At 41.7% G+C, this 12,240-nt stretch overlaps 1 protein-coding gene across 2 annotated transcripts in view; it reads left to right on the top strand.

Annotated features, from left to right (window-relative positions):
• Nucleotides 1-12,240, top strand: part of LOC143805059 (semaphorin-3F-like) — a 196,618-nt gene that overhangs the window by 59,485 nt on the left and 124,893 nt on the right. The window contains exons 1-2 of one of the 2 annotated variants that reach the window (XM_077283860.1): nucleotides 7,482-8,250; nucleotides 11,559-11,670. In XM_077283860.1, the coding sequence (XP_077139975.1) occupies nucleotides 11,571-11,670 (100 nt within the window). In that variant the 5' untranslated portion in view covers nucleotides 7,482-8,250; nucleotides 11,559-11,570. Of the gene's footprint in view, nucleotides 1-7,481; nucleotides 8,251-11,558; nucleotides 11,671-12,240 lie in introns of those variants that run through there. The other variant, XM_077283859.1, reaches the window with a different exon arrangement.

The raw sequence follows: 12,240 nt of genomic DNA, 5'->3' as shown, positions 1-12,240 counted from the left end.
CCTAGGGCTCCCGTGGTGTAGATGAAGATGGAGGGTAGTGTAGAAAGAAACGGAGGACACAGGCTTGCAGTCTCTACCTGGTTTACTGAAGACTTCAGGCAGCCACATTCCAGGGTCCCGGTTAACGGTACAGGCAGGGTCCTGCCAGCTTGGAAGCGAGTTCAGAGTCTCCTTTACCAGGTGGAGTTAGAAGCCTTCCTACTAGCGCTGTGGTGTAGTCCCTTGCTGCCTGTGGCTTCTATCAAGGTCCTCACTGTTCTCTCTGTCCTCCTTAAAGGTGGGACACTAACCCGTATGACAGGTGGCTCGAGCCTTTTTACAGGGTCTCTGTCACGACCCGGGCTCTATGCGCCACTGGGTCTTCAGGTGTTAGGGCGGACAGGTGACGTGTAGTCCAGCTCTCCTGCCGATTTCTGCTGTAAATCTTGGAGTCCCTCACAACCTCGGTCTTCCGCCTACCAGTGTCTGCGCTCTGTAGGGAGGTAGCCCAGTCGCAGCTGTCCTCCCCAGTTCTCACTCTCCTGCGTTTCACTTCTCCAACACGCTCTCTACAATTCGTTCGCCTTTCTCTAGGAACTGCAGCACTTCTTGTGGCTGCACGGCCCCTTAACTTCCTTCTCTGTCACTCTGAAAGGAACTCTCTCTGACTGGCTGACTTTCCCTGCAGACCAGAATATAGGGGAGCCACCCACAAGCTGGATCAGAGCTCCCCCTTCTGGCCTGGAGTGTGAACATGTTGCATGTTTGTGTTTACCTTATAAAGAAGGTCTTCCAAGCGTGACATCACTCTCCCCGTGAGGAAAGCAATGCCACTGTGACAACCAGGAACCTGGGGTGTCACATATTGTCAAGAGTAAGGTGAGAGACACCAGACCCAACAATGCAGACGAGCTGAAGGCTGCTATCAAAGCAACCTGGGCTTCCATAACACCTCAGCAGTGCCACAGGCTGATCGCCTCCATGCCACGCCGCATTGATGCAGTAATTAATGCAAAAGGATACATTTCAGTAGGCCAACATTTCAGATTTTAAAATCATTTTTCAAGCTGGTGTTATAAGGCTAGGTTCCCATTGCGTTTTAGTGTGAGCGCTAACGGACAATGTTGCCGGCAATGTTAAAGCGCATTGCTAGCGCGTGTCATTTTCGGCACGCGCTAGCGATGTGCCGTTCTTTTGTAGCGCGCCTCGGACGCTGCTTGCAGTGTCCGCGGCGCGCCCGAGGTCCATTCCCCGCTCTCGCAGATCGGGGATCTGCGCTAGCGGGGACATTTAACGCGACCCCTTTAAAGACATTGCGTTAGCGCAATCCGCTAGCGCTTAGCGCTAAACGGATTGCCCTAACGCAATGGGAACCTAGCCTAAAGTATTATAATTTACTGAGATAATGACTTTTGGGTCGTTTGGAAGAACATAACATGACCATCTGCACAGAGCCAGGACCTCAGCCCCATCCAATACCTTTGGGATGAACTGAAACCGAGGCTCTGAACCTGGCCTGTCCCCAACATCAGTGTCTGAGATCACAAATGCTTTTCTGGATGAAGGGGCAAAACAAAAATTCCCACAGATGAATCTTGTAGAAATAACAGCTACCTCTCTTTTGGGAAGGATCTCTGCATAGGGGCCAACGCCATGTTAATATCTATGGATGTGGAATGGGAGGTCAGTAAAGCTCTTGTAGGTGCAATGTGCAGGGGGCATAAGACTTTTGTTCATATAGCATATGTTCTGGAAATAAGAGCTGTTCATGCTTTCATTTTAGCAGTCTTGGCACAGAATTGAATATAAACAGTGGACACCGGTTGCTACAATAGACCATGAGATACGTGCAGCCTATAACTGTATAATATCCTGCCAGTCTCACACACAAAGATGCAATCTGACAGACAAAACTGCAATAAATGTTTTGAATAACGTAGTTTATCAGCTGTTCACCCTCCTCTCCCCGGCAGAGCAATGCCAATGCATAGACTCGCGAAACCTCCAAGAATTATACAACTATAATCTGGCACCAATAAAAGTGTATGAGTCCTTCGGGTACCTCTGCTCAGCCTTTACACACTCTTCAGTCTTTCAGCCAGTTGTACGGATGCGTAACAGCTACCGTATTTCAGAAAGCTCAGTGACTGCCATCATGGGCACTATACGGGCAGCCATATCGATTACTGCTCAGTGAAAAACTGTATGTGTAATATGATGCAGTAACTTTACAGGAGATGGCTTCTTAAGGACTTAACAGTAACATGTAATGATTACGACATAATTATTTTATTGCAGAGGAAAAATGCTTTTCAGTTGATTTTTTTTTTGTTAGCTAACTTGCTTTTTTAGTATATTTGAGGTCCGTGATCCACCTTGCGATATTGCTTGGCGAAAATTAGTTTCGACAAACCAGTGATAGGTGAACAAGCTCGTTTTTGACTATCGGCCTGTCTAAACAGGCCAGTAATTAAGGAATGTGTAAATCGGGTGCGATGCATAATAATGTAAGTAGATGATGTGCTGTCGATAACATGATATTCAGTGCACATAGAAGGATTGTGTTATCGTTCTGTGCGCATACATTGTTCGTCAGCTGGTTAAAACAGACCAATTAACGACCACTGATTGGCTTGTACAGAAGTGGCCTGAGACAGCTCATGTAAAAAAGCCATAAGATTTTAGGAAAAAAAAACAATAAATTACATGTACATTTTTTGTAGTTTTTACTTTTTTTTTGCCTCTGACAGTGATGTTATTTTTTTCCACTCTAATTTTCTCTTTCTGCTTCATAATCATTCTCCTTCACTTCCTCCTCCTTTCTCTGTCTATAGCATTTTCGTGAATGGAGAACCATTACATTGTCCCAGTGAAAGCCTATTGACATATTGTTGTAGAGTAGAAAACACCTGTACTTTTCATTTCATCATCAGGGCCCTCGTCCAGTCAGCCATGAAGAGAAGGCCTTGTGAGCAGCTGGCCGGAGATGTTGTATACCCTAATGCCAAATATTTAAAGAAAAGAGGGGAAAAAAGTCTGAATGTCATACAAAATAAACCCTCCATGAATGGAACGTTCTTATGCATTAACTTGTTTGCCCTGAACTTGATGTTTGACTTTTTTTAAAATCTTTGAATATTTTAATTTCTCCATAACATTTAAAATCTATTTTTTAAAGTCTTAAAAATTAGACAGTGGAGAATGCAGGAAATTTAAAGGATATGCCGAAGATTAGGAAAATATTGTCTGTTTATTATTCCGCAGAAACCGCGCCACTGTTGTTTGGAAATGAAGTTTAACTCCATTTTCATGAATTAATGTAGTAGTGACATGAGATATATCCGTGCACAATGCATTTTCAGAACGGTAAATCTTTTATTTATTTATTTTTTTTATAAATATTAATTTGCTAAAGTCCACGCTAAGGCTGCTGTCACATTTGCAGTATTTGGTCAGTATTTTACATCAGTATTTGTAAGCCAAAACCAGGAGTGGAACAAATAGAGGAAAAGTATAACAGAAACTTATGCACCACTTCTGCATTTATCACCCACTCCTGGTTTTGGCTTGCAAATACTGATGTAAAATACTGACCAAATACTGCTAGTGTGACAGCAGCCTAATTATTTTCAAGCTTCTTGCTTATTTTGATTCTTTAGTGAACTTTGCGTGAAAAAACACTGAGTACAAAAGAACTTTATAGGGGTTTACTCTTCTGCAGTGTTCAGGAGCACATCGCTCCCCTGCCTTCCTGCTTCCTTGTTAGTTGGGGTAGTCCAGAAGATTGACTGTTTGGACCAGTAGCACGGTTGGATTGCTGGTCTGAACTTTGCGCTTTTACATGCTATAAACGGAGGCAACTCTGCCTCTGCAGCATGAGACAAGTGCCGGGCCTCAGATTTCTGTCTCCAGGCAGCTTCAGAGTAAAGATTGCACAATCTAAAGCAAAGATCTTGGATGCATTTGCCATGTATTTTCTTCATAATGGTGCAATGTAAAAAAAAAAATCACTCCAGGATGTAGTGGGAAGGGACTGGAGGACATATCCTCCAAAATTTTGCAACTTTTTATAAAGTTGTAAATAGTGAACCTGCCACAAGTATCTGAATTACAAAAAGCATACAAGCAATGGCGAACAGAGGAAAACAAAAATAGCTGAACAAGTAGAAAATAAACATAGCTTAAAAGAATTTGGCAATAAAAAAGAACCTCCAAACAGGAAAAAAAAATTGACAAAAAGTAGAAGAAAATTCAGTAGTGAATGAAGCCCCGTGTTTATTTTATTAACCAGTCTGCTAATTTTATTTATTTTAAAAAGCTTAAATATCAAATACAAAGTGATAAATAAGCAAAATTTGTGTATACATTTTTTTTTTTCAAGATTTTTTTTTTCTCTTTGTGGTAAGAGAAATGATATAATAGAGTAAAGACATCCAGCATTTATCAGTAGACATGCAGCATTCCGGATTCAATTTGCTTGTATCTGAGATAAGTGTATAGAGTCATTTCTTACACAGACGCAGCATGGCATGCCAGCAGTCGGGATTGTCACTCTTATCCATATGCTATCTATGGACAAGGAAAGATGCAATATGCAGGCAGGCGCCCACATATTCCCTGTCAATGTCACCATCTGCTTGGACAGTGGGATGCTGCCTTGAGAGATAAAACTGTTTTGAACTGGTTACTGATTTTTTTTTTTCCCTTTCTTTTCCACCATTCTGCTCCCTCCCCTCATCTTTAGCTCCCTGCCAGCTTGCTCTGCCTGTTTGTCTGATTCTTATCACTGGCTTTCAATGCAGGATTAAACATGCTAACTGGAATGTTAACATAGAAGGCCAGAAACACCCTGAAAATTTGTTAAAAGTGGCTAATCAAGATGATGCGTTTAAATTACGTCCCTCGCCTATCTGTTCCTCTAATTCGTGAGAAATGGAAGCATGGTTTACCACTGACCCAAGTGACTCTCGGGGCATAAGAGCTCTGCCGCACATACTTACACTACCATAAGTGCTTTCCAGCACACTTGTCTATCTCTGATAGTGATTCCCTCGCATTCCCCAACGTTCATGTCATCTGGCATGGTGCAGCCTTGGCACTGCATTGCCGCCTCCATTCCAGCAGAGCCTATTATTTGCCATCTAGTTATGTCATTTAGAGGCAATTATTAGAAGGCTCCCTTTAGAGTCACCATCTGCTTTCATCTTCATTCTGGTTGTTTCTTATCTTCCAATTTGTTAATTATGTAGGTGTCCTCTTCATTATCACTGGGAAAGAAGGCAGGAGTCTCAATGGGACAGGCAAAAATTGTAGGAGTGAGTGACTATTAAGCTCAGCTCTCACAGTGGGAGCCTTGATCACTTTATGAGACCCTCAGCACATTCCAGACTTTTGTGTCCCGTCTATCCAGTGTTTGCATTGTCGGGGATAAAGAAGCCACTTACATAGAAAACGGAAAAAGCGCAGCTCCGCCGTGGCATTTTATCTGGGCACTGGTCTCTCAATGTTCGAGCCTAAAGGTAATGAGGTCCTGATGGTATAGTGCACTTGTGCTTTGCGTGCTAAATATGTGCTATTGCTTGTCATCCTACTATTAAGGTATACCGTAATTAATTCACGTTATTTTAGCACATTGCTTAAAATCAGCACAACTCCAACAAGCATATTCTTTTTCTTTTCCTATAGATTTGTGTTGGAAAATTGTGTTTTCACCTAAATGGGCAATGCCCCCCAAAAATTATGTATTTTTTTTTTCCTGCTAAAATTATGTATGTTGGGCTTTTGTCGATAAATCTTTCATTTCTCTTTTAGTCATGCTCCTTTATATTTCTGTTATGTTTGCATGTGCCATAATTTAGAAGGAAAAAGAAAAAATGTTTGCTGATTTTGTGTTGAATCATGTGCCAAAAGTGATATTTGCAGGAACACATTCCAGTTTACATTCAAAATATATATATATTTTTTTTCAGTTTGCAGATGAGATCTGTTAAAATGTCATCCACTTTGCTGCTACTGTAATATCTTGCAAATTTTTTTTCCTCATCTTATCCGGGCGGGAAATTGTGCAAAAGATCAGTTCAGTGGGAATGATTCGTATATATATATATATATATATATATATATATATATATATATATATATAATATATATACCATCTGTATCCCATGTCAGCTACGCTTCCGCAGAGTGAGCGGGTAGCCTTGCCGGGTTGCCAGGTATGTCAGCGAGCACGCTGTTACAGTATCTGTTTTTAGAGTCCGCTCTGACTATTTTGTCTCCACAAGGCTCTCTAGCTTAGGCTTTGTTACATTGTCGCTCTGTTTTCTCCATCCCATAGAGACTTCTGATGATAAGCCGTGTGTTTAGAATTCCTCTGGGAGGGGATGAAATCTGTTTGGAGTTTGTTTCTATGTGATGCCGTATGCACTGACCTCCCTCCTTCTACGTGTGCGACTAAAGGGGTGACCTGGTATCTTCCTGGTCCTTTAATACCATAGCTATTAGATCATTCTAATCCATTTCATCAAACACTGCTCTGCTTTGTCTGGGCGACACTCATTCATCCATAGTAATCGAGAGACGCCGCCAAAGATGATTGTGAACCTCTCGTAAATGAAGGAGAATTAATAAGGTGATTTCTAGTTAATGGTTTTTCGAGATTTCATTGAACCTAGTGCCATTAAGAGCGCCTCTATCTTGGCTCGTTGCTATGCTCTACGTCCAGTTATTTACCACGTTCTTAGCGTCCCGCTGAGGCAGAGAATAGTCAACAGCTTCCAGCACAGAGCGTTCCCTTGTCTTGGCTTTGGGGTGAAGGGTAGCAAAGGCCTGCACTTCCAATGCCCTTGATATGTCTATATTATGGATGAAGCTATAGGATAGAAATCTCCTGCGCGCGGTAGGGAGCTTAGATGGGAAGGTTGGCGGAGGGGGCTTGCTCTGCCAGCGACGTACCTGCTCTGTATATAAATGGGGTGGTTGACAGAGGAGAGGATTGGCAAAACAAAGCAGAAAGGGCACGCCAAGGTCACGAGAACATGCAAAGAACAGAATTTGTAATGAGTTTTTTTCATGGGCACACAGGGGGACTCTTTAAAAAAAGAAAAGTTTGCAATGTTTTGGGCACGGGGCCGCACACACACAAATACCATAAAATCGAATGGATCCTTTGGAAGTAGAGAGAAAGGTGCATAAATTCCTTCATTGTGGTTCCTTTGTGCATAGTTGCGATATTTTTCTAAAGGGTGACCGATTGGACTGGATCTTCTGCCTAGTGTTATGTTTAGATGATCTGTACTGTGTGCGCAGGGTAGTACTCTCCATTACAGCAATCTGTTTCTACATTGTGGGCAAGTCAGAGGTTAATTGCATGCTAATGGCAACCTGGAGAGATCAGACTTCACAGGGCTGCCACTGGCTTGCTGGTACTTTCCTGCTCTCCTTCCTTCCTCCTGCCTCTATGTGCTCCTCTATAACAATACCCCGCTTAGCTAGCTGATTTTGTCTCTCAGGTGTTTGCCCCTTCTATTATCTCCATGAATAATCTTGTTCTCCTTGTACTTGTGATTTGGAATCAGGTAGTTTGCTCCAATCCTATTCCTTCCCTTTAATCTTCTCTCCTCCCTCATACCTCTGGCTGGGTTGTCCCTCCTTCCGTGCTTACTCTTATTCGCTCTTTTAACACCCCCCCCCCATGTTCCCTCTTCTCTCTCTCACTCTCCCCCTTTCCTTATCCCTCCTCCACTGTTTCTCTCCCCCTTTCCTTTTCACTCCCAACAGAATGGAAAGTAGAGCTGTCAGGTTCTGTCACTCCGGACCCTCCCTCATACTGTCACACTTTGCTCTACCAACATAACTGCACAGACACCATGGCTCAGTATTAAACTGGACTGTGCTTGTAACCTGTTTATTGCTGGGTTGTGCTACACCAAGACATTTCTTCTGAAAGCTGGGACTGTAACCACCTGCAGACTTGTCTCATTCGCTTGCTTCTCTGTCCTTTGACATCCTTTACGTAACCTGTATTCAACTTGAAAGTCGATTGACCAAAGGGGAAAAAAAAAAAGGAGCGACTTCTCTCTAGACGGATTACACACCTGGGTACGCCTGCAGTTTATCTCCTGTCCGTCTGACAGCTCGCATGTTGCCTCCAATTATCACGTATACTCCCCGTAATGCACATTTCGAAATGGTACGAAGTCACATCAGCTGATTGGAGATATCTGCCTCCTATTCCCTTATCAAATCCTTACTCGCCAGAACATATCTGAGGTATGTACCACTCTCTTCTAAGCTCCTAAAACATCCTGGTATTCGTCAATGTCTCCAAGTATTGTGCATGTTGTTCCTGCGACTTTTTATTTCGTGTTTTCGCTTTCTTTTTCTTCTATATGTAGAGAGAGACTTTTTATCTCATGTTTTTTGTTCTCTGTTGTGTGTATATATGTTCCATATCTTCAGCATTTACTAGTGATGAGTGAATATACTCGTTACTTGAGATTTCCCGAGCACGCTCGAGTGTCCTCCGAGTATTTTTTAGTGCTCGGAGTTTGTTTTCTTCGCCACAGCTGAATGATTTACAGTTATTAGCCAGGCTGATTACATGTGAGGATTCCCTAGCAACCAGTCAACTCCCACATGTAATTAGCTTGGCTAATAGCTGTAAATCATTCAGCTGTGGCGAAGAAAACTAAAACTCCAAGCACTAAAAAATACTCGGAGGATACCCGAGCGTGCTCGGGAAATCTCGAGTAACGAGTATATTCGCTCATCACTGATATTTACCTCTGGGACATTTGATCAGTAAATGATGATGATATGCTTTGGTCATGGTGCATTAGTCTCGTCCCTTGCAGCTTAGTGTTCATGTGCTTTGATTGTTTCCCCAAATTCTTTACACTATGTTGGGTTTATTTTCTGCTCCTTGTAGTACAGTAGCTTCTGCTCTGTACTTTCCTCTGCTGTTTCTCCATTCACGCCCTATCCAGCGTCTCATTCCTTTGACTTGTCCTTCTCTCACCTTTTTATAATTGACAAGTTGATCTCTCACTCCACAAGTCTCCTCCCTGTCTGGTCTTCTTGAGTTTTCCTCATTAACCTCATCCCTCCATCCTCTTAAGTTCTCACTTTCTTTCTTCCTTTTTTTTCTTCGCTTCCCCTATTCTTTTCTCTTTTTTTTTTTTTGTTCCCCGTGTTGTCCCTGCCTTCCAGCACGTTCTTTCTCTCTTTCTGCCTCCCATCCAACCTCTTTTGTAAGTTGGAGAGAGATGGGAAAACACACAGAGCTGCTCCATATCTGGTGCCTGGTACGAGGTGTCCCAGGTTTGAGAGGTGGTGGTTTGCTTTCGAGAGAAGCCAAACTATCGGATCACCAGCCTTTCCTTTTCTAAACACTGAAATCATATCTCTGCCAAAAATACAGTAATTACACTGTTAACCCTTTCCCCACCTCCCCCCAGTCATGCGAGGTCTGATTAAAGAAATAAGAAAAAAAAAACCTTATTGTCTCCTTAATGTGCCGTTTCCTAGAATCCTTTCATGCACAAAATAATGAGAAGCAGAGACATTAACTTCAGATTAAATGCCTAATAGGTTTATCGGAGCTAAATGGCTTCTATAATGGATCATGCAGAGCGGAGTTTCTCAGCAGGTATCCTCGCCTGGTACCGTAGTCATCAACTGTGATAATGCTGTAATGTGTTTTGTTACTTTTAATCAGAAGCAGAGTGTATGCACAATGATGGTGAATTTCCCTTTAAGCTATGACAGTCATGTAACTTTTTTTTTTTGCATGTCCCTCTCCAAAATACACTATGTCTGATCCGGTCTGGCTGTAAACCATAGTTCATGTCTCAATCAAGGCTATTTAAATGGATGCAATCCCAAACACAGTTACATCTAAAAATGTTATTTCCTATGAGTAAAAATAAGTTATTTCCTATAAGAAATGTAACGTTCCTCCCTTGTGTATCCTTCTGAAGGACACCCTGTTATAAAGGACTTCCTTTTTACCACAGTATATTCTCACGCTCCTTCGCTTACACACAAATCCCTTGAAAGCCCTGGGCCCAAGGTACAATTGTTTAGAACAAAGTGCATTTGCATTCTAATTTGACCCAGAAAGTCTTTGCCCTGGCACCACATCCTGGTCATTGTTAGTTATAGAATAATGTCATGATTTCCATTTTCGGGACCTTTTTTATACTCGGACCACACAAGAAATATGTTGGTTTTTTTTTATGGCAGGTCACATGTTTAAGATGAACCTTTAATCTGTGGCCGGTTTTAATTATAGTGACGTAAAATATACACAACGATGTAAAAAAAAAAAAAAAAGTTTTAAATAAATGGCCATAGCAAGTCTTCATTCAACAAAGCACTAAAATGTTTAAGAATCTGGGATGTGAATTTTGTAAGTTAAGATCAGATAGATAGATCATGCCTGGAGCAAAAATGTAAAAAGTTAATTGCTTACTTATGGGTTATTACTTCCGAAAAGCTACATTACTGCTATGTAATTTTAAAGTGTCACATAATTACTATATGGACGTCTACTCCATTCGCTGCCATGCGGGTACTTGTTTGGTAGGTTCTTGATTATTGAGAAATGTTAGTCACAAGAGAATTGCTTTTCCTGAGCAAAATATCGGCAGGGTCAAACATTGATTGAGAATTATGTCAAGGACCTTGCAAATAAATATCCTCGTTTTCCCATCTTCTTAAGGGCCTTTTGCGTTTTACATCAAAGTAAATACTAGGATCGGGCCTGAATTTTGGACTTAAGTGGGCTAGACACGCGAGATAAAAGTAGATTGTGTGTGGGGACCTTATGACTGTGCCCTCGATGGCAGATGTTGGAGAAAAAAAAGGGACTGGGTATGACTGACACGCTCTTGGTAAAAACAATAAGCTGCTTCCTTAGGGATCTATGGATGAAAAAAAATGCACTCTTGGTCAAGGTGAGTTTTTTGCAGTCAGTGGAAATAGCTGTAGGGATTATATCTTAATAGGTAAGTTCTTACAGACGCCCTGCCATGTATGATTTATAAAGTAGCACAGTTTTCTGGAGCACATTACCGCTTCTGACATTAGTCTAAACACCCATTTCTGCTCCCTCAGGACAGGGAACATTACAGCGGGCATGTATATACGTATGTCTGCGTTATCTGCCGTCATTAGGTGTTCATGTTTTAATGAGCCCTGGGAACAAAACAAATGAACAGATTTCCTCTTCATTGTCTGCTTTTGCTCACGATTCTGGGATGCTTATTTTTATCAGCTTGACTAATATCCACATCACTTTTCCTTTTTTTGCTAGAAGGAAGGGAAGCTTCCCGGTACGACCCAGGACAGATTAGATAAGAGCATTTTCAGTAAATACAGATTTGTTCTCTATTAGAGCAATAAAATCTCATATCCTGCTATGAGTCGTCCGGTCAGTTTGATTTACGCCCTTTTTTATTTGTCCTGAAAGGTGATCTAAAGTAGGAGAGTGAGTAGATATGTGTCCGCATTGTGATGTTACTGTGGGAATACCGGTGTGTAAACTTTGTGTTGTCACTCTCTCTCCTTGTGCCTAGGGTAGTGGCAACATGCTGGTGTCTGCGCTGCCGTCTCTACTCCTGCTGCTTCTCAGCTTTTCTGTGAGGACATGGACCTCCAGACCGGCACGGGTCTACCTGTCATACAAAGGTAAGATGAACTCGCAATTCACATTCACAGGATATACGAAGAGTCAATTTATGTAGTACAATCATCCATCCAATATCACAAGGACTTTGCTTAAGGTCTTTATTTCGGATGGGATCTGAATTTCCTAGGCAGAATAAATTGCTGTAATTCATCATAGTGGCAGATATTTTCCAAAATCAAGTTTACGGTCATTGTGACCAATGCCACAAGATGACGCTGAATTCTTACGGATACCGATCAGACCTGTTAATTTTACTAATTTTGCAGAAGTCAAAGAAAAGGAAAGTCTGTAAGGGCCCAAGTGTGAGCATGATTTGTATAGCGGCGCTTTTTCGGTACCAAGGATTTGAGTAAGCTTTACTTTGGAGCAATATTTTATATAGAATTAATCTGCAATAAAAAGTTTTAAAAACTTTGTGGATTACTTATATTGTACTGGAGCTATATTTTTCTTCAAAGCTTTGTTCACAAAGCTACAGGCTTCTGAGCTGAAATCTCCTGGTATTCCTTACTGGCCCAGTATTTGCACAGTATTTGCACAGTACTTTTATTTGATGATCTGCATTCTGG

This window comes from Ranitomeya variabilis, chromosome 2 (assembly GCF_051348905.1).
Source record: "Ranitomeya variabilis isolate aRanVar5 chromosome 2, aRanVar5.hap1, whole genome shotgun sequence".
Taxonomy (NCBI): domain Eukaryota; kingdom Metazoa; phylum Chordata; class Amphibia; order Anura; family Dendrobatidae; genus Ranitomeya; species Ranitomeya variabilis.
The sequence above is the reverse complement of the archived record's forward strand: the minus strand, read 5'-3'. Positions and strand labels throughout refer to the sequence as shown.